Raw genomic sequence first — 23,051 nt, forward strand, 5'->3', positions numbered from 1 at the left:
GGCTGTGCACAGCACAGTATGCTGCTGACAGGCCAAGGGCAGAACCTGGCAATGGGTGTCACTGAGCCATAAATGGTAACAATGCCTAAAAATTACACAACAAATCATGCGAGGTTTTGATATACAAAAGCCACAGGCATAAGTACTTAGTTCTTCCAGCCCCAAGCAAGCTGAGTACATGCCAACAGGAAGTAACTAAATTTACAAAACTATGCTCTAAGTGGGAAGAAAGTACTCTGGCATAAATAAAACCTAGTAGAGAAATCCCCAAGAGTTATGTTCTGCTGACAATACCCTGGCTCTAAAAATTCTCTCCTTAAACAGGGACAGGCAGTCTTTTATAGTTGGTAATACAAACAATATATGTTAGTGGACCCTCATCAATTTCTGACTTGGTAAGAAATGAACTTTGTATGTGGAGAGCCTGCTAAAGTTAAGAAGGGTATTTTCATGACACTAAACAGGTCATGAAAATATGCAAAGGTCATATCCTAGAGAATTGAAATATAAAAGTCCTCTCCCCAGACCTAGAGTTAGCCACAGTTGGAAAGCTATGAGCAGGGTACACTTCGTAGGGGAGGCATATGTCATACTTACGCATCAAGTAGGACAGCAGAAGCCCAGGGACGTAGCGGCCCAAGACAGCCAAAAAGGTCAGTATCCCACAGCTCAGCAAGCAGAACTGGGGAATCAAGAAAGAGTATTAAGTTTCTGCCACATGGCAGGGGACTGGGGTAGGTGTGGAGGGTTAGGGTAGAGATATGATCGAAAGACTCTGTAAGTCAAGCATGGACGTGTAGCCACTGTTGCATCCAACAGTGATTCTGTTTGGGAAGAAAAGGAGCATGTCCCCTTCTATTCAAACTCCTTTTATATGGCTAACCCCATAGGGCTACACCTTTCATGCCAAGAAATTGGTTTGAATAGGACTTAGCCAAAAATTCTCTCTGAAAGCAATGTTGGTGGTGGTTTTTTAAGTCAACAGAAACACACATACAAAACCCAAAAAACACAACAACCTATCACATATTTAATATGACACAGAATGTACACAAGAAAGCTTTCTTTCCCATCTTGAAGCAAGAAAACGGCCTCATCTAAGTGGCAACCACACCAAATGAGCAGTCACCAAGCTCCTGTTTTAGTCCTAATGGCTGGTCAGAAGGCCTTTCCTATAGCTTCCTTTTGTCTCTATAAACATCATAAGTCTTTACTTTCTTGAATGAAGACACGTAGTAAAGGAGCTGTTTCAGTTTAGCATGAACTGAACTAAGAGGCCAGAGATGAAAGTGAAAAAGGGAAGAATCTTACCTTGCCTGGGTTTTGCTTTTTGAAAAGCAAAACATTCCTTATGAAAATGGTCCCACTAACCCAGACTTCAGCTACATGGTGGCAGAGCTCGGGCACGCTGAGCAACCGAGGGTGCACAAAGCCCCAGCTATGGGAGAGAGAAGGGGGAGCTGTGAAAGGAGGGTGTTGAGGGTCCCCCCATCTTGCTGTGCAGGCAGCCAGTGCTTCTGGTTTTAAATGGGGTTTGGGGAGTGACTAGGCCCAGGTGCTTTGGAGGTGAAGCATGACTTTCTTCTTGGCTCACCAGGTTGAAACCTGAATTTAGGTACAAGGATAACAAACTTGTTCTGACAACTCCACCCTACGAGCAAGCAGCCCAATCCACGTGTGTAAACCTGCCCCCAGCTCCAAGGCCCTTTGTGCTTAGAAACGTTTTCTTCCTTGCACTCAGACCATTGCAATTCCCTGTGACTGCAATCCAGGGATAAAAGTGAGCACAGTCTGACTGACACCACTGCTGCTAAGGGGGAGGAAATGGTGGATGTGCCCCTCAGAAAGAAAATAAATAAAGCAAAACCAAAATAAACCATAGCAGAGAAAACTCCTTGGATCAAACAAATGGAGTGGATGAACTGAGAAATGAAAGCAGGAGCTGTAAGACACAAGAGGAATCTTTGGCTTTGACTTGCTGATGCCAGGAACCAATGTGTTTTCTGACTGGGAACTTTAAATAGCCAGAGGTCACAGAAAACACTAAATGACCTGGTATAAAAGCCAGGAGACGAAGTTAGCTGCCTTTAAGTTTTCTCACTGGGACTGAATAATGCAGCTGATTCCCTGGCATGTCAGGTTATGGGGCACTGTAATGCTTCTTTTTCAGAAACTTCTCTTGTAAAGATCAGAGGACACAGGCCATCTCAACATATTGCTGCCTGAACTTTAGGATGTGTTAAAATGATCATTTGGAACAGCCTAGGTTCCCAGCTTACACTGTGTGTCCAGAACACGGGGTTAACAACACGTAACCAGAATATTACAAGAGAATGAATCAGAGCAACAAAAAGGGATTTAATTAGTGTTCCATACCTCTCATTGTCTAATGCGTCGGGTCTTGGCACTACAATATTAAAACAAACACCAGCATTAGTTGGTAGGGAAAACTAAACATGAAAATGTTAGGCTGTTGGTCTGACAGCTCAAGTTTTAATAGGTTGGGGAAAAGAAAACAGTAATAGCCGATAAAAAAGGAGACACTGTGTTATACTGCCAGTTAGGGAGCTGCAGACAAGGGAATAATCACTTATGCCTACTAATTTTTTGAGGGGAAGGAAGGGAGGTCCAAATGGACTATTTGAGCCCCCTTCTAATGACCTCAGCTGAAAGCCAAGGTGTACAAGAAAAATGGTCCATCTCACCCCTTGAGTGTGTCTGGGATGCCCATACACATCAATCTGTGCCAGGCTACACAAGGTACGTTGTAACAACTCCAACCCTAGAAATCTGCCTGTTCTCTTTTTTTATTTATTTTTTTGAGACAGTCTTGCTCTGTCGCCCAGCCTGGAGTGCAGTGGTGCGATCTTGGCTCACTGCAAGCTCCGCCTCCCATTCTTCTGCCTCAGCCTCCTGAGTAGCTGGGACTACAGGCGCCCACCACAATGCCTGGCTAATTTTTTTTTTTTTTTTTTGGAGACAGTGTCTTGCTCTGTAGCCCAGGCTGGAGTGCAGTGGCGTGATCTCAGTTCACTCAGCCTCCTGACTAACTGGGACTACAGGCGCACGCCACCACACCTGGCTAATTTTTGTATTTTTAGTAGAGATGGGGTTTCACCATGTTGGCCAGGCTGCTCTCGAACTCCTCCACCTCCCAAAGTGCTGGGATCACAGGCATGAGCTACCGCACCCAGCCAAAATCTGCCTGTTCTCTTTATTTTTTTGAGACAGAATCTCACTCTGTCACCCAGGCTGGAGTGCAGTGGCACAATCTTGGCTCACTACAACCTCCACCTCTGGTGTTCAAGCAATTCTCCTGCCTCAGCCTCCCAAGTAGCTGGGATTACAGGCACCCACCACCACGCCCGGCTATTTTTGTGTTTTTAGTAGAGACAGGTTTTTGCTATGTTGGCCAGGCTGGTCTTGAACTCCTGACTTCAGGTGATCCACCCGCTACAGCCTCCCAAATGTGCTGGAATTACAGGTGTGAGCCACCACACCCAGCCTGCCTGTTCTCTTTAAAAGAGACCCAGAGCTAGGTGTAGTGATGCTCACTTATAGTTCTGCCTCCTTGAGGGGCTGAGGCAGGAGGATCACTTGAGCCCAGGAGTTCAAGTCCATCCTGGGCAACACAGTGAGACGTCTCTAACCAAAAAAAGAAAAAAATGGGGAGACCCATTATCTACCTGAATGATGTATTAAGTCTTTTGATATTCACCAGCCATTAGCTAGGCAGATGAACTACACGATTCCTTGACGTCTCTATAAAATATGATGGGCATGTATTTAAAACCTGTATACTGGTTTGAATATCTTGCCAACATTTCAAAATTAACATGTCTAAAATCTACATCAGTTTTCCTCTCTCACCCCTTCAAACCAACTTTCCTGTCTGCCTTTGCCTGCTAAGTGTAATGCCATTCTGCCACTCTCTTAGCTTTAACCCCCATCCACTTATGTCTTTTATTATACATATATAATAGTAATTATTTTTTGAGACAGGTGTCGCCCTGTTGTCTTGGCTGGAGTACAGTGGTGTGATCATGGCTCACTGCAGCCTCAACCTCCAGGGCTCAAGGGATCTTCCCACTTCAGCCTCCCAAGTAGCTGGGGACCACGGGTGCACACCACCATACCTGGCTAATTTTTTTATTTATTTTTGTAGAGACAAGGTTTCGCCATGTTGTCCAGGCTGGTCTCAAACTCCTTGGCTCAAGCAATTCTCCTGCCTCGGCCTCCCAAAGTGCTGAGATCACAGGCATGATCCACTGCACCTGGCCCCAACTATTTATGTCTTGATTTTCCTTCTTCACAGCTCTCCAAGCCATCCATCATTTGTATTCACCGAGGCCTCTCTGACTACTTCTCATAAAGACACTGCCACAGTCTCCTAACAGGTCATCCTGTTCCACTTTTCCTCCTTCCATGTGGTCCTAAAAATGCTACTAAATTAATCTTTATTATTGGCTGGGCGTGGTGGCGATATCAGCACTTTGGAAGGCCAAGGCAGGCAGATCACTTGAGGTCAGGAGTTCGAGACCAGCCTGGCCAACATGGCGAAACCCCATTTCTACTAAAAATACCAAAAAAATTAGCTGGGCATAGTGGTGCACGCCTGTCATCCCAGCTACTCAGGAGACTGAGGCAGGAGAATCATCTGAACCTGGGAGGCAGAGCTTGCAGCGAGCCAAGATCGCACCACTGCACTCCAGCCCAAGCAACAAAGCGAGACTCTGTCTCAAAAAAAATTTTTTTTACTTAGCTGGGTGTGGTGGTATGCACCTGTAGTCCCAGCTAATTGGAAGACTGAGGTGGGAGATCACTTAAGCCCAGGGATTTGAGGTTGCAGTGAGCTATGATCACGCCACTGTACTCCAAAACCTGGACAACACAGTGAGACCTAGTTTGTTAAAAAATAAGAATAGGGTTGGGCGCGGTGGCTCATGTCTGTAATCCCAGTACTTTGGGAGGCCGAGGCAGGCGGATCATCTGAGGTCGGGAGTTCAAGACCAGCCTGACCAACATGGAGAAACCCCAACTCTATTAAAAATACAAAATTAGCCGGGCGTGGTGGTGCATGCCTGTAATCCCGGCTACTCAGGAGGCTGAGGCAGGAGAATTGCTTGAACCCAGGAAGTGGAGGTTGTGGTGAGCTGAGATTGTGCCATTGCATTCCAGCCTGGGCAATGAGAGCGAAACTCCGTCTCAAAAATAAAAAATAAATGAACCAAAAATAAAAATAAAAAAGTCGGCTGGGTGTGGTGGCTCACACCTGTAATCCAGCACTTTGGGAGGCTGAGATGAGTGTATCACTTGAGTCCAGGAGTTTGAGACCAGCCTGGGCAACATGGCAAAACCCCGTCTATAGAAAAAATAGAAAAATTAGCTGGACATAGTGGCAAGTTCCTATAGTCCCAGCTGCTCAGGTGGCTAAGGTGGGAGAATTGCTTGAGCCCGGAAGGTTGAGGCTACAGTGAGCCATGATTGCACCACTGCACTCCAGCCTGGGTGACAGACCAAGACTCTGTCTCAAAAAAAAGAATGGGCCAGGCGCGATGCCTCACGCCAGTAATCCCAGCACTTTGGGAGGCCAAGGCGGGTGGATCACCTGAGGTCAGAAGTTCGAGACCAGCCTGGCCAACATGGTGAAACCCTGTCTCTACCAAAAATACAAAAATTAGCCAGGCATGGTGGCGCGTGCCTGTAATCCCAGCTACCAGCAGGGCTGAGGCAGGAGGATCACTTGAACCTGGGAGGTGGAGGTTGCAGTGAGCCAAGATCATGCCACTGCAGTCCAGCCTGGCCAACAGAGTGAGACTCTGTCTCAGAACAAAAGAAAAGAAACAAACAAAAAACCTAAGCCCAACATACTTTCAGTTTTATTTCCTAACACTCCCTTTAATGAACCTTCATCCTGGCCATATGATCAATTCTCTGATGTCAGGAAATGCTTTGCAACTTCTGGTTCCTCAGACTAATCAAGCCACTGGATTTTCTAGAAAGACTTTTTTCTCGATCTGTTCAAATCTTTTGCTTTGTTCCACTCTCAGGCTAGGGAAAAAATATATGATAAGTATACCAATCACATACTGCACTGTGACATCTGTGGTACTGGTCTATAATTGCCACTTAATTTTTCATTTGTTTATGTATATATTAGCTTTTAAAAAGACACCACATGTCATGGTACTTTCTTTCTTTCTTTTCGTTTTTTTGAGACTGAGTTTTGCTCTTGTCACTGAGGCTGGAGTGCAGTGGCACGATCTCGGCTCACTGCAACCTCCGCCTCCCGGGTTCAAGTGATTCTCCTGCCTCAGCCTCCTTCGTAGCTGAGATTACAGGTGTGCGCCACCATGCCCAGCTAATTTTTTGTATTTTTACTAGACAGAGTTTCATCATTTTGGCCAGGCTGGGCTCGAACTCCTGACCTCAGGTGATCACCGGCCTCGGACTCCCAAAGTGCAGAGATTACAGGTGTTAGCCACTGCGCCCCGCCATCATGGTACTTTCTATGAGTCACAATTGCCTAGCCTAGTGTTTTGCAAATGAGCAATTTAAAAGAAATTCCTGAGAGGTAAATTAGTACTGCCTCAATAAAGATGCAGTGTCCAATAACGATAATTATTATTTTTCATTTGAGGACTACTTATTCCTCAGGCCATTATGTTGGCAAAAATAGCTCAGGTGGTGAGTACAGATTTCCTGTGCTTAGTAACAATGGGAAGGGCAGAACCCAGCCCTAAGGAACCATAATTGGGGCACAAGTCCTTCAAGTGCCTCCTAAAGCAAATGATTCAGACTTCGAAAGACAGTCCCCAGCTCCATACACCTCCTCATAAACCCCTAATACTAAAGGTACAAATTATAGGAAAGGCCATCTTCAGTTCAGATTGTTCTAAATGCTACCAAACTCACCTTTTATTTCAGGCCAGATTTTGTTTTTCCATTGATCAATACACACAATGATCATCAAGCCAAATGCAAGTAAAAACACAAGACGAAGGGATGTCAGGGCAAAAAACCTACAGAGGAAGAAAAACAGAAGAAAGATCATTTACCTAGTTATCCTAATTTCACAAAAGGCCACGTGTGTACGATGGGCTCTGTGGTAAACAGACTTGAGGTCTAGCTTTTTTTGTTCTGACACTTAACTAGTTATACACCTTGGGTAAATCATTTAAACCTTCTGGACCTTAACTACTCTACCTATGGGGCAGAGAGAATAATTTGCTGCTGTAAAGGCAGAGGACTAAATCAAATAACCTCTTAAAGCTCCTTCAGCTTTACAGTCTGTACCTCTATTAATTTCATGGAGAAATTCATCCTTGATAACAGGTTGTTATAATGAAAGCAAACATCTTTCTACCAAATTAGACCCTAGTGTAGGGCAACAAACTGACAGAGATGCACTCAAGAGCATTTAATTCAATTACATATCTTTTTACAGATATAGGAACTGAGGCCTGAAAAATATTTGATTAAGGTCACACAGAAAGTTGGCATGAAAGCTATATTTAAAAGCAAGTTCTGGCCAGGCGCAGTGGCTCAAGCCTGTAATCCCAGCACTTTGGGAGGCTGAAACAGGTGGATCACCTGAGGTCGGGAGTTCGAGGCCAGCCTGGCCAACATGGTGAAACTCCGTATCTACTAAAAATACAAAAATTAGCTGGGTGTGGTGGTGTGCGCCTGTAATCCCAGTTACCTGGGAGGCTGAGGCATGCCTGTAATCCCAACTACCTGGGAGGCTGAAGCACGAGAACTGCTAGAACCCAGGAGGCAGAGGTTACAGTGAGCCAAGATCATGCCACTGCACTCCAGCCTGGGCAAGAGAGTGAGACTCTGTCTCAAAATAAATAAATAAATAAAAGCAATTTCTCCAGAATTAACACAAATGCTTCTCAAACTCTTCCAAAAAAACAAAAAAAGGAAACACTTCTTGATTTATTTTGTGAGGCCAGCATTATCCTGATACCAAAGCCAAAGACACAATAAAACTGTAGACCAATATTCCTTATGAATATAGATGTAAAAATCTTCAATAAAACACTAGCAAGTTAAATTCAGCAGCATATTAAAAGTATTATACACCATGACCAAATGAGATTTATCCCAAGACTGCAAGGGCGGTTTAACATACAAAAAAATCAATAAGTGTAAGGCATCACATCAATAAGGTAAAGGAAAAGCTAGTTCTTATTTGAAGGAATCAACCATAAAAAAATTTTGAGGCCAGGCGTGGTGGTTCATGCCTGTAATCCCAGCACTTTGGGAGGCAGAGGCGGGCGGATCATGAGGTCAGGAGATCGAGACCATCCTGGTTAATATGGTGAAACCCCATCTCTACTAAAAATACAAAAAAATTAGCTGGGCGTGGTGGTGGGCACCTGTAGTCCCAGCTGCTCAGGAGGCTGGGACAGGAGAATGGCGTGAACCTGGGAGGCGGAGCTTGCAGTGAGCCAAGATCGCGCCACTGCACTCCAGCCTGGGCGACAGAGCAAGACTCTGTCTCAAAAAAAAAAAAAATTTTTTTTGAACAATCTGAGAAATCTGACATTGAGAACACATCTAATGATACTAAGGAATTTTTTCTTTTAGATGTTAAGGTAGTTATTTTTTTTCAGATCCATTTTGGTTTAATATTAAATGAGGAAATTCAGAAACACAGATTAGTACAGATAGCATAAATGCTACACTCTGGGTCATTTTTTCCCTTTTTTCCCCCTAAGTAACATGTGACGTGAACATGAACTGTAGAGCCCTGGCCAGGTGTGGTGACTCATGTGGGTAATCCCAGTACTTTGGGAGGCTGAGGCAGACAGATTGCTTGAGCTCAGGAGTTCGAGACAAGCCTCGGCAACATGGCAAAACACCATCTCTAAAAACAAATACAAAAAATGAGCTGAGCATGGTGGTGCACTTGCAGTCCCAGTTACCTGGGGGACTGCGACACAAGAATTGCTAGCCTGGGAGGTGGAGGTTGCAGTGAGCGGAGAGCGCGCCACTGCACTCCAGCCTGGGTAAGAGAGTGAGATTCCGGTCTCAAAAAAACAAATATTGGAGCCAATGTGAAAATCATGTATAGATTAGAACAGCATACAAATAGCATTTCATAGTATTCCGAAAAGACTAGGCACGGTGGCTGAAGCCTGTAATTCCAACACTTTGGGAGGCCAAGGTGGGCAGATCACCTGAGGTTAGGAGTTTGAAACCAGCCTGAACAACATGGTGAAACCCTGTCTCTACTAAAAGTACAAAAATTAGCCAGGTGTGGTGGCGTGCCTGTAGTCCCAGCTACTCAGGAGGCTGAGGCAGGAGAATCACTTGAACCTCGGAGGTGGAGGTTGCAGTGAGCTGAGATCGCGCCACTGTACTCCAGACTGGGAGACAAAGCAAGACTCCATTCCAAAATAAAGGCCGGGCGCGGTGGCTCACGCCTGTAATCCCAGCACTTTGAGAGGCCGAGGCGGGCAGATCACGGGGTCAGGAGATCGAGACTATCCTGGCTAACTTGTTGAAACCCTATCTCTACTAAAAATACAAAAAATAAAAATATTAGCAGGGCATGGTGGCGGGTGCCTGTAGTCCCAGCTACTCGGGAGGCTGAGGCAGGAGAATGGGAGGCGGAGCTTGCAGTGAGCCAAGATCGCGCCACTGTACTCCAGGCTGGGTGACAGAGTGAGACTGTCTCAAAATACATACATACATACATACATACATTTATCCGGCTGTACATTTGAATATACATACATACATGGGGGACTGGCTGAGGAACTTTACATTTTGCCTGTAGATTTTTTTTACTTTTTTTTGAGACGGAGTTTCACTCTTGTTGCCCAGGCTGGAGTGCAATGGCGCGATCTCAGCTCACTGCAACCTCCACCTTCTGGTTTGAAGCGATTCTCCTGCCTCAGCCTCCCGAGTAGCTGGGACTACAGGCATGCACCACCACACCCAGCTAATTTTTTTTGTATTTTTAGTAGAGACGGGGTTTCACCATGTTGGCCAGGATGGTCTGGATATCTTGACCTCATGATCTGCCCGCCTCAGCCTCCCAAAGTGCTGGGATTACAGGCGTGAGCCACTGTGCCTGGCCTTTTGTACTTTTTTTTTGAGATGGAATTTTTTGAGACACCAAATTGGCTAGGCTGGTCTCGAACTCCCTGACCTCGTGATCCTACCTTGGCCTCCCAAAGTGCTCGGATTACAGGCATGAGCCACCGCACTCTGGCCCCCCGTTTTTTTTTCTTCAGACAGAGTCTTGCTCTTGTGACCCAGGCTGGAGTGCAGTGGCACGATCTCAGTTCACTGCAACCTCTGCCTCCCAGGTTCAAGCAATTCTCCTGCCTCAGCCTCCCAAGTAGCTGGGATTACAAGTGTGAGGCATGACACCTGGCCATAATTTTTAAAAGTAACATTTTAAAATAATACAAAGAATGAGGGATGGACGGGAACAAGAACTCAGAAATCCAGTCACCAATGACAACCCTATTTCTTTCTTTTTTTTTTTGAGACGGAGTCTCTCTCTTGGTTGCCCAGGCTGGAGTGCAATGGCGCGATCTCCGCTCACTGAAACCTCCGCCTCCCAGATTCAAGAGACTGATTCTCCCTGCCTCAGCGCACTGAGGCAGGAGGATTGGTTGGTTAAGTCCAGGAGGTTGAGGCTGCAGTGGACGTGTTTACGCCACTGCACCCCAGGCTGGGTAACAGGGCAAGGCCCTGTCTGAGAAAAAAAAAAAAAAATCAGTAAGGAAAAATAGATTGTGAGCCTACAGTAGGTAGAAGGAGTAATAGGCTATCACAGTCCCCAAACTGAATAATTCATGTGTGAATTTCCAGAGTTGACTGTATTTGCAGTTGTTTTTGCCAAGTTGGAAAGTTCTCATGCTCATCATCGTTGCCAAAAAATGTTTCGGCTGGGTGCAATGGCTTACACCTATAATCCCAACACTTTGGGAGGCTGAGGTGGGAGGATGGCTTGAGCCCAGGAGTTCGAGACCAGCCTGGACAATATAGTGAGACCCTGTCTCTATTTAAAAAAAAAAAAAAAAAAAAATTAGCCGGGCATGGTGATGCAAACCTATAGTCCCAGCTACTTGGGAGGCTTGCTTGAGCCTAAGAGGCTGAGGCCCCAGTGAGCCGTGGTTGTGCCACTGCACTCCAGCCTGGCTGACAAATCTGAGACCCTTTCTCAAAAAAAAAAAAAAAAAACAGAAATAAAAATGTTTTAGTTTTTTTCTTATTACACTGTTATATCTGCTTGTGAGTTTTTTGGCCCGCATGAATAGACATTGCAGGACTAAACGAATGCAGAGGAATTCTCCCTTTTTTTCCTCTATTCCTTACCCATACCATCTCTAAAGTACTTCATCTTCAATTACATCGTGTCCATCCACATAGTTGCAAAGCTTGTTTTACCGCTTGACTTCTAGGTTACCTCTCTAAAATGACAAGTATGATGTGACCTTATTATATACAAAATACATCAGTCTGATGTTGATACTCCCTTTTATTTAGGAATTTTGTGTTGAGGGCTGGAAGGAAAGGAGAAGCACACACTTATCTATACCATTTTATATTTGATAAACCTGTAAGAGAACATTAATATTAATGACCTGGTTACCTTGGAGGGGTCAACTCTAGTTCTTTGAGATGATCTATTAAGTTTTGCTGTTTGGAAGAATTTTTTTTTTTTTTTTTTTTTTTTGAGATAAGTGTCTGGCTTTGTCACCCAGGCTGAAGTGCAATGGCGCCATCTTGGCTCACTGCAACCTCTGCCTCCTGGGTTCAAGCAATTCTCCTGTCCCAGTCTCCCGAGTAGCTGGGATTACAGGTGCCCTCACCATGCCCAGCTAATTTTTAAATTTTTAAAATAGAGACGAGGTTTCACCATGTTGGCTAGGCTGGTCTCAAACTCCTGACCTCAAGTTATCTGCCTGCCTCGGCCTCCCAAAGTACTGGGATTAGAGGCGTGAGCCGCTGTACCTGGCCAGAGAATCTACTTTTTCTTTTTTTTTTTTCAGACAGAGTCTTAGCTCTGTCGCCAGGCTAGAGTGCAGTGGCACGATCTTGGCTCACTGCAACCTCTGCCTCCCAGGTTCAAGTAATTCTCCTGCCTCAGCCTCCTGAGTAGCTGGGATTACAGGCATGCACCAGCACACCCAGCTAATTTTTGTATTTTTAGTAGAGACGGGGTTTCACCATGTTAGCCAGGATGATCTTGATCTCCTGACCTTGTGATCCACCCACCTCAGCGTCCCAAAGCGCTGGGATTACAGGAATGAGCCACCGCGCCTGGCCAGAATCTATTTTTTCTAAATATATATATATATATATATATATATATATTTTTTTTTTTTTTTTTTTTTGAGACGGAGTCTCACTCTGTCACCCAGGCTAGAGTGCAGTGGCACAGATCTCCACTCACTTCAACCTCCGCCTCCAGGGTTCAAGCAATACTGCCTCAGCCTCCTGAGTAGCTGGGGTTAAGGTGTGCGCCACTGAGCCCAGCTAATTTTTGTATTTTTAGTAGAGATGGAGTTTCGTCTTGTTGGCCAGGCTGGTCTCGAATTCCCGGTCTCAAGTGATCAGCTCGCCTCAGCCTCCCAAAATGTTGGGATTACAGGCATGAGCCACTGCACCTGGCCAAGAAATGTTATTTTATACCACAAAGAAAAACTCTTCTTCCTCTGAAGTTTGTTTTTTTTTTTTGAGATGGAGTCTTGCTTTGTTGCCCAGGCTGGAATACAGTGGTGCGATCTCGGCTCACTGCAAGCTCCGTCTCTTGGGTTCCAGCCATTCTCCTGCCTCAGCCTCCCGAGCAGCTGGGACTACAGGCACCCGCCACCACGCCCGGCTAATTTTTTGTATTTTTAGTAGAGACGGGGTTTTACCATGTTAGCCAGGATTGTCTCGATCTCCTGACCTCGTGATCCACCCGCCTTGGCCTCCCAAAGTGCTAGGATTACAGACATGAGCCACCGCGCCTGGCCTCTTCCTCTGAAGTTCTTATTGTGGCTTGTTCCAAAAAAAGATAAATCTGGGACTAAAATTGATTTATGGACAAGGATTAATCTTGTTATGGAAGTGCTCACAATTTTAGCCTTCAAGACCCAGAAAATATACCCTTTATGAAACTATTGGCTTATCTTCATCTGCAGGATGAAATCCCATTACCCCCTGTCATAAAAGGGCCTTCATGATCTGGATCCTGCCTCTCTCCCCACACTGATTCCCTCCCTTTGTTTTTTATATTTCAGTTTTATCAAACTACTTGCAATTCCTTAAGTATCTTACTAGATTGGTGTTCTCTCTATCTGAATGTCTTCTCTCTCTTACCACACCTTTCGGCCCCATTTCCTTAACATTTATCTTGCAAATCACAGCTTAGATATTTTCCTGTTTGTTATTATTACCTGTCATGTTACATCGTGAACACAAACACACATGAATTTACTTGAGAGTAAAGTTTGTGTCTTATTTTTTTCTGTAACTGGGCTTCTTACCACAAGGCCTTGGCATGTAACAGGTACTCAAAGGTATGTTGAATTGAGTTGAAGCATAGCTTATAAGAATGGAAGGTAAGGGCTGTAACAAGCTATTTAAATAGTCCAGGTCTTAGAGAAACAGTCTTTTTTTTTAATGTTTACCAGTTTATTATAAGGGATATGTTTTTATTGCCATCATCTCTGGAAAACCAACCTTCTTAGGAGAGCTTAATATCCTTTCCCTACCCTAGTTTCTATTTGTGTTAGTAATCATGCTCTGGGAAGGGGAAATTGCCGACAGTCTGGCAAGCCTCCCTAGAGAGCCCTTTCAAGTACTCTGGGGAAAACAGCGATGCCATGTGCTGCTGCTGGGGAAGGGAAGCAGCAGCACTGGGCAGCAAGAAACCCTAGAGCTCTTCTCCTTGGTCTTGTTAAATGTGCTTGTTTGTTGGGATGATGCACTGGCTTTAGAGAGAAGATCAATGGCCTGAGGCAGCTCTAGAGTCTTATTTCTGTTAAGCTGCTTTTATTCTTTAATCTTACATACAGTCACAGTATCCTTTAGGTGGTAGGGTGGAAAAATTGAAATAGGGTTGTCGGCTGGGCACAGCGGCTCATGCCTATAATCCCAGTACTTTGGGAGCCTTAGGCAGGTGGAGGACCTGAGATCAGGAGTTTGAGACCAGCCTAGCCAACATGGAGAAACCCTATGTCTATTAAAAATACAAAATTAGCCGGGCGTGGTGGTGTATGCCTGTAATCTCAGCTACTCAGGAGGCTGAGGCAGGAGAATCGCTTGAACCCAGGAGGCAGAGGTTGCAGTGAGCTGAGATTGTGCCATTGCATTCCAGCCTGGGTGACAGAGCAAGGCTCCGTCTCAAAAAAAAAAAAAAAAAAAAAAAAAAAAAAATTATACAACTAACATGAATTCATGTTTATCGAAAAAAAAGTACAGGCATGGTGGCTCACGTCTGTAATCCCAGCACTTTGGGAAGCCAAGGCAGGTGGATCACCTGAGGTCAGGAGTTCGAGACAAGCCTGGCCAACATGGTGAAACCCTGTCTCTACCAAAAATACAAAAAAATTAGCCAGGCGTGGTAGCACACGCCTGGGCAACAAGAGCGAAACTCAAAAACAAACAAACAAACAAACCAGGTGGATTACCTGAGGTCAGGAGTTTGAGACCAGCCTGGCCAACATGGCGAAACCCCGTTTCTACTAAAAATACAAAAATTAGCTGGGCATAGTGGCGGGCACCTGTAATCCTAGCTACTCAGCAGGCTGAGGTGGGATGATAGCTTGAGTCCGGGAAACTGAGGTTGCAGCGAGCCGTTATCGTGCCACTGTACCCCAGCCTGGGTGACAGAGCGAGACCCTATCTCAAAAAACAAAAAAGCAAAACAGAAAAAACCACCTAAACACTAACAAATTGGTTTGTGGGGAAAAAAAAGTTTAAAAAAACCCCAGCAAATAAAACCACACACAACAGGCCAGGTGTGGTACCTAAAGCCTGTAATCCCAATACTTCGGGAGGCTGAGGCAGGAGGATCACTTGAGTCAAAGAGTTTGAGACCAGCTTAGGCAACACAGCAAGACCTCATCTCTACTGAAAAGAAAAACATCAGCTAGGTGTGGTGGTGCACGCTTGTACTCCCAGTTACTTGGGAAGCTGAGGTGGGAGGATTGCTAGAGCCAGAAGGTTGAGGTTGCAGTGAGCTCTGATTGTGCCACTGCACTCCAGCTTGGGAGACAGAGCAAGACCCCGTCTCAAAAAGAAAAAAAAAAAAGTATCATTTATGACATTTATAAGAAAATTGGAAATGTGAACACTGACTAGAATCATTAATTTTTTGCATGCGATAATGATGGCAGATGTTTCTTAAAGTCTCTTTTTCAGAAAAATATACTGAAATACCTAGATTAAATGATATGACACGTCAATAATTTGTCTCAAACAATAACGAAGACGTAGAAAAGAATTGGGGTATGGAAGACACAAAATTGACCAGGAATTGAAAAAAATAGTATTATGTACATGGTGGCAGACCATATTATTCTGTCTACTTACACATGTTTTAAGCTTTCCATAATAAAACATTTTTAAAATGATCCATTATCCACATATGTACTCCAAAAAATGTGAAGACAGACTATTCTCTTCATTAAAAAATTCACATATAAAAACACTATGGTTTTAAAACTTTTTCACATAATACACAGACAATTAGCCTGGTGTGGTGATGAACTCCTGCGGTCTCAGCCATGAGGTGGAATGATCACTTGAGCTCAGGAGTTCCAGGGTACAGTGAGCCATGATCACACCACTGCAATCTAGCCTGGGTGACAGAGTGAAACCTTGTCTCAAAAAAAACAATGAATGGGCCAGGCGCAGTGGCTCACACCTGTAATTCCAGCACTTTGGGAGGCTGAAGCAGGTAGATCACTTGACATCAGGAGTTCAAGACCAACCTGGCCAACATAGTGGTGGCCATGGTGAAACCCCATCTCTACCTAAAAATACAAAAATTAGCTAGGCATGGTGGCGGGTGCCTGTAATCCCAGCTACTTGAGAGGCTGAGGCAGGAGAATCGCTTGAACCCGGGAGGCAGAGGTTGCAGTGAGCTGAGATTGTGCCACTGCACTCCAGCCTGGGCAACACAGGAAGACTCCATCTCAAATAAAATAAAATAAACTAAGACAGTGGTTCAAGCCTGTAATCCCAACACTTTGGGAGGCCGAGGCAGGCAGATCACGAGGTCAGGAGATCAAGACCATCCTGGCTAACACGGTGAAACCCTGGCTCTACTAAAAATACAAAAAATTAGCCGGGAGTGGTGGTGGGAGCCTGTAGTCCCAGCTACTCGGGAGGCTGAGGCAGGAGAATGGCGTGAACCTGAGAGGCAGAGCTTGCAGTGAGCCGAGATCGTGCCACTGCACTCCAGCCTGGGCAACAGACAGAGCGAGCGAGACTCTGTCTTAAAAAAAACAAAAAGAAAAGAAAAGAGAAATAAACGAAAAATAAACTAAGAAGTTTCCAATTTTTTTTGAGACGGAGTCTCGCTCTTGTTGCCCAGGCTGGAGTGCATTGGCGCAATCTCGGGTCACCACAACCTCTGCCTCCCGGGTTCAAGCGATTCTCCTGCCTCAGCCTCCCAAGGTAGCTGGGATTACAGGCATGCGCCACCATGCCCGGCTAATTTTGCATTTTTAGTAGAGATGGGGTTTCTCCATGTTGGTCAGGCTGGTCTTGAATTCCCGACCTTAGATGACCTGCCTGCCTTGGCCTCCCAAAGTGCTGAGATTATAGGCATGAGCCACTGCGCCCAGCCAAAAGTTTCCAATTTTTGATGTAATAAAGAAAAGCTGAACTATACATCACTGAGCATGTTACTGGGTCAAAGGCATTAACTATTTTAAACAAATAGCTTTATTGGTCGGGCATGGTAGATCACACCTGTAATCCTAGCCTTTGGGAGGCCGAGGCAGGTGGGTCACTTGAGGTCAAGAGTTCAAGACCACCTTGGCCAACATGGTGAAACTCCATCTCTACTAAAAATACAAAAATCAGCCAAGGCATGGTGGTGCACGCCGGTAGTCCCAGCTACTCGGGAGGCTGAGGCAGGAGAACTGCCTGAATCTGGGAGGCAGAGGTTGCAGTGAGCTGAGATCACGCCCCTGCACTCCAGTCTGGGCCACGGAGTAAGACTCCGTTTCAAAAAAAAAAAAAAAAAAAAAAAGGTAAGAAAATAGCTTAATTGAGATAACGGTTTGTATATGATAAAATTCCCTTTCAATTCATCTGCCAGCAGCAGAGATGAAAAAAAAAATCACAATGCTGTACGACTAATAGCCTTATGTAATTTTAGAACATTTCCATCACTCCAAAAGAAACCCATACCCATTAGTATTCCTTCTCCATCTCCCCCAGCCCTGGAAAAGCTTCTTAAGTGGCTTAAAATATGTTACCAAACTACTTGCTAGAAAGGCTGTCCAATTTATGTTCCTATCAGCCATATGCCCATTTTTCCATATTTTCCCCAGAATTAATTACGATCATTAAAAATACTTAAGGCCAGGTGTGGCGGCTCACACCTGTAATCCCAGCACTTTGGGAGGCCAAGGTGGGTGGACTGCTGGAGCCCAGGAGTTCAAGACCAGCCTGGGCAACATGGTGAAACCCTGTCTCTACGAAAAATACAAAACAATTAGCCAGGTGTGGTGACACACACCTGTAGTCCCCACTACCTGAGAGGCTGAGGTGGGAGGATGGCTTGAGCTCAGGAGGTTGAGGTTGCAGTGAGCCATGATCACACCACTGCTCTCGAGCCTGGGCGAGAGTGAGATCCTGTCCCCCGCCAAAAAAAAACTTAAGATAGAAATTAGTAAATAATTGCCATTTACATATATTTGAATTCTTTTCTTATTTGTGACAGTGAAATTTTATATATCCATTGATTTTGTTTCCCCTTTTGTGAACTGTCCCTCCACTCTGTCAGGGACTAAAATCCAATTAAATGATCAGTCTAAATAAAATATCCCTGGAATAGCAATTGGTGTCCAGAAACATCGTGAGAAATTCCAGAACCAAACATAAACTTTTGTGATTAACTATACCATGAAGCCTCACTATTAGTACCAGTAAATTAAAGTTTGCTATAATCATAAATAATGACCACATGTCTATTTTCAAAGATACGATTTCTAGGTTCCTTTGTTATTACAGATTAAGATTGTCTCAAGGGCACTTCAAAACAAAGCATCCCATTATACAGGGACAGAAAGCCTGTTACTGTACAGCACTTGTGACCGCCTGGTTAATGAGCCCAAGTCACCAGTAAATTCAAAGGAAAAATTAACCCAACCTATATCACGCAGTGACAGTTGTTGCTTGCAAAAAAACCAGAAATGAAATCAGCTAGCTGCTAACACTGGAGAGAAAGCATTCAACCTTACAATTAGGGCAGATAAAAACTAAAGGTAAAGAGAGGCGAAGTAAACCAAGGCATCCTTGGGAGTCTTCTCGGCTCACAAAGACAAGAACCCTGCAAAGACTATCATCAGGAACATTCGCTCAACAGATTTCATTAGAAATCTGATGTGTAGCCAGGCACGGTGGCTCACGCCTGTAATCCCAGCACTTTGGGAGGCCGAGGTGGGCGGATCCCGAGGTCAGGAGATTGAGACGATCCTGGCTAAAACGGTGAAACCCTGTCTCTACTAAAAATACAAAAAATTAGGTGGGCATGGTGGCGGGCGCCTGCAGTCCCAGCTACTGGGGAGGCTGAGACAGGAGAACGGCGTGAACCTGGGAGGCGGAGCTTGCAGTGAGCTGAGATCGCGCCACTGCACTCCAGCCTGGGCGACAGAGGGAGACTCCATCTCAAAAAAAAAAAAAAGAAAAAAAAGAAAAGAAATCTGATGTGTAGATTTTTTTTTACAGAACAAATATCTCTACTTAAATGGGCTCCCATCTTCCATTTCTTGTTTCTATTATTTTTTACTCAAATCCTAACCTTCTAACTCAGAATTGCTGTATATCCTTAATCACTTTTTTGGGTCATTTTTATTTTTTTTTTGAGGGGGGGGAGAAGGATACAATTTTTACATTTCATTTGTGAAATAACAAATTCTATAATAACCTCCTAGAAATATATTATGGTTAACTGAGACTAGTGACTGCAAAAAGCAGATCCCAACAGAGATCTCTACTTGGGACTCAGCTTGTGGACTGCTCTAAAACAATATTCCTAATTCAAAGACTATGTAGATTCACAGATTGTTAAAAACCACAAAGCAGTCAAGGTGCAGTGGGTCATGCCTGTAATCCTAGCACTTTAGGAGACCAAGCAGGGAGGGCTGTTAGAGATGAGGAGTTTTGAGACCAGTCTGGGCAACATATTGAGATTCTGTCTCTACAAAAGTTTTTCAAATAGGCTGGGCCCAGTGGCATGTGACTCTAGTCCCAGCTACTTGGAAGACTGAGGCAGGAGGACTGCTGGAGCCCAGGAGGTAGAGGCTGCAGTGAGCTATGACTGTGCCACTGCACTCCAGCCTGGTCAACAGAGGGAGACCCTGTCCTCCCCACCAACCCCCGATTCCCCAGCAAAAAAAAAAAAAAAAACAACAAAAAACTGAAAGAGCTCAGCAGTTATGTAGGCCTCCTTGAACTATCTCTTCACGTTAGGCAGGAGAGGGAGCTTGGAGTTCACACATTTCCAGGGTTCATTTACCCTCCCCTCTGATCTCAGAGTACAAGTCAAACCAAAAAGTTACCCAAACCTGTTCTTTTCTGATCCTGTCAGGATACACGCTTGTTGACTCTCATATTCTTCCCCCAAATCACTCATTCACAGATGAGGTTGAGGCCAATGAAAACACAAGCTATTGGAAGGAACGGCCTGACATTTCTATTATTATCCTAGAGACAATAACAGATCAGTGACCAGAAGTAATCTAGGCTGGAAGACCTCTGATAAGGCCACCATAAATTCTCTGGTACCTGAAAAAAAAAAAAAGTGTGAAAACCTTGGAATACTATGCTGACAAGGTATCTACATCTATCTCCGTCTTTTTTTTTTTTTTTTTTAAGATGTAAGAGGGCATATTCACGGGTACAGCAAAATATGACTGAGGATACAAAACACTGAAAATTAAGAGCTACCTACCTGAATTCTGATGGTTTTTTTTTGTACTCCTATCTAATCTTCCAATACCTCAAAATGCATAAAAATCTCAGTTAATGATACGCCATTTTTGTCCCATTATTCAATACAAATAATAAAAGAGAAACTAAATATTTCAGATTTGATTTTTCTGACTTGAGCTAATGATCCTCCTCCCTTTCTCAAACATTTAAAATGTTTGTTAACTGAACAGTCACTCTTCCACATTTCTAAGTGAAATGTCAACACTCATACTCAATATGACACTACTAGAATGTGAAGCCCAAATTTCATTTTAAATCTCTAATTACCTACCAAGGAAGCTCATTTCCCCAACAATTCTGTGAACTCCAATGCCAGACTATCCAAGTTTCTGGGGACTTAACAGTATCTGTGCCTTTCACAGGTAGGAGTCCTCTCCGGAAATGGCATACCCAACTGTTCTTTTAGTCTCAAGAGTCACACTGTCGGCCAGGCACAGTGGCTCACGCCTGTAATCCCAGCACTTTGGGAGACCGAGGTGGGTGGATCACCTGAGGTCAGGAGTTCAAGACCAGCCTGGCCAACATGGTGAAACTCCACCCTAAAAAATACAAAAATCAGCCAGACGTGATGGTGGGTGCCTGTAATCCCAGCTACTCGGGAGGCTGGGGTGGGAGAATCGCTTGAACTTAGGAGGTGGAAGTTGCAGTAAGCCAAGATCATGCCATTGCATCCCAGCCTGGGTGACAGAGCGACTCCATCTCAAAAAAAAAAAAAAAGTCACATCCTCATTTTGTTGTCTCTCTCCTGCACCTTCTTAAAATGTGATGAGACTGTAACAAGAGTAACTGTGTTCTGGATACACAGCAGACAAGCTACTAGGAAATGTCAAAGATAAAGACCACAGCAATGCTTTAAGAGACCCAGAGTACAAAAGGGGTTCTAAGTGAGCCTCTAAACACAGCATATTAATAAGCTTAAGTAAACACTGGTAGAGGCCAGCAAATTAAAGCTAGCTGTAACATCTAAAGATATGTCCCAGTCACAGCAGCTCTTTATGTGCAGATCTCAACCTCACATTCTGCTTCAGAAACCTCTCTCAGACAAGCGGCAGATGAAAGGTCCCCTCATCGCAGATCATGAGGTCAGGAGATTGAGACCATCCTGGCTAACACGGTGAAACCCCGTCTCTACTAAAAAAAAATACAAAAAATTAGCCAGGCGTGGTGGCGGGCGCCTGTAATCCCAGCTACTCGGGAGGCTGAGTCAGGAGAATGGCGTGAACCCGGGAGGCGGAGCTTGCAGTGAGCCGAGATGGCGCCACTGCACTCCAGCCTGGGCGACAGAGCAAGACTCCGTCTCAAAAAACAAAAATTAATTAAAAAAAAAAAAAAGAAAGGTCCCCTCCTCAAAAAGAACAGCATACATGCTACTAATTCATTTGCATTAATAAATCTTTGGTTTAAAAATCCATTTAAGGCCCGGTACAGTGCAGGGGCTCACACCTGTAATCCCAGCACATTGGGAGGCTAACGCAGGTGGATTGTTTTGAGCTCAGGAGTTTGAGACGAGCCTGGGCAACCTGGCAAAACCGTCTCTACAAAAAAATACAAAAATTAGCGAGGCATTGGTGGTGCATGCCTGTAATCCCAGCTGCTCGGGAGGCTGAGGCAGGAGAATCGCTTGAACCTGGGAGGCGGAGGTTGTAGTGAGCTGAGATCGTGCCATTGCACTCCAGCCTGGGCAGCAAGAGCCAAACAAACTGTCTCAAAACAAAAATAAGTAAACCCTGATAAAGTGGTTTTTTCCATCAGGCAGTCATACCTCGATACAAATTGGTTTAATGAGGCCCCAGCCTTCTTGCTGGAGATACCGAAACCACTGTGGGAAATGTTTTGACTGGATAAAACACTCTTCAGTGAGGTGCTGTAGTGAAGATTTCTACAGAGAGCAATGGGAATCAGTACCTAGGGGTCAAGGAAGAAGCACTTGGCTGGGCACGGTGGCTCATGCCTATAATCTCAGCACTCTGGGAGCCCAAGGCAGGAGGATCACCAGAGCCTAGGAGTTCGAGACCAGCCTGGGCAATATAGTGAGACCCTGTCTCTACAAAAAATTTAAAAAATTAGCCAAGCATGATGATGTGCACCTCTGGTCCCAGCTACTGTGGAGGCTGAGGTGGGAGGATTGCTTGAGCCCAGGAAATGGAAGTTGCAATGAGCCGAGATCATACCACTGCACTCCAGCCTGGGTGATAGAGCAAGACCTTGTCTCAAAAAAAAAAAAAAAAAAAAAAAAAGGCCTGGCGCAGTGGCTCACGCCTGTAATCCCAGCACTTTGGGAGGCCAAGGCAGGCAGATCACCTGACGTCGGGAGTTCAAGACCAGCCTGACCAACACGGAGAAACCCCATCTCTACTAAAAAAATACAAAATTAGCCGGTTGTGGTGGCTCATGCCTGTAATCCCAGCTACTTGGGGGGCTGAGGCAGGAGAAATGCTTGAATCTGGGAGGCGGAGGTTGCGGTGAGCAGAGATCACGCCACTGCACTCCAGCCTGGGCAATAAGAGTGAAACTCTTTCTCAAAAAAAAAAAAGGAAAAAGCACTACCAAAAATAAATGAAGAACGTGGTAGGAAAAGTTTACTATCGAGTTTGCTAAAGGCTCTGGAAGCCACAAATGCCAGAGACTACTGTGACACCTTTAACTGGGTCTCTTTCAAACTGGGAGAGGATTAGCTTAATAGCTGAACACTGTTTTCGGGTCAATGAACTTGGAATTGTTCTGCTTCAGCTCACTGAAAATCTTTCAGATAAAGGATAATAAATGTTTTGATTTTAAAACCAATTTTAAGGGGAAAGCTATTTTTAGCAAAAACACATTTAAAAAATACATATATTTTGTTGTTTCAGGCTTATCCAGAA

The 23,051-nt window shown here is 44.6% G+C and overlaps 1 protein-coding gene across 1 annotated transcript in view; it reads right to left on the reverse strand.

Annotated features, from left to right (window-relative positions):
* The window catches only part of RETREG3 (reticulophagy regulator family member 3), a 30,271-nt gene that overhangs the window by 5,981 nt on the left and 1,239 nt on the right, over nt 1-23,051 (reverse strand). Inside the window, exons 2-5 of the mRNA XM_054457621.2 lie at nt 6,916-7,022; nt 2,377-2,407; nt 1,312-1,438; nt 598-682 (exon numbers count right to left, since the gene is read on the reverse strand). Coding sequence (XP_054313596.1) covers nt 598-682; nt 1,312-1,438; nt 2,377-2,407; nt 6,916-7,022 — 350 coding nt within the window. The remainder of the gene's footprint in view (nt 1-597; nt 683-1,311; nt 1,439-2,376; nt 2,408-6,915; nt 7,023-23,051) is intronic.

The sequence above is a fragment of the Pongo pygmaeus genome, chromosome 19, assembly GCF_028885625.2.
Source record: "Pongo pygmaeus isolate AG05252 chromosome 19, NHGRI_mPonPyg2-v2.0_pri, whole genome shotgun sequence".
NCBI classification, from domain to species: domain Eukaryota; kingdom Metazoa; phylum Chordata; class Mammalia; order Primates; family Hominidae; genus Pongo; species Pongo pygmaeus.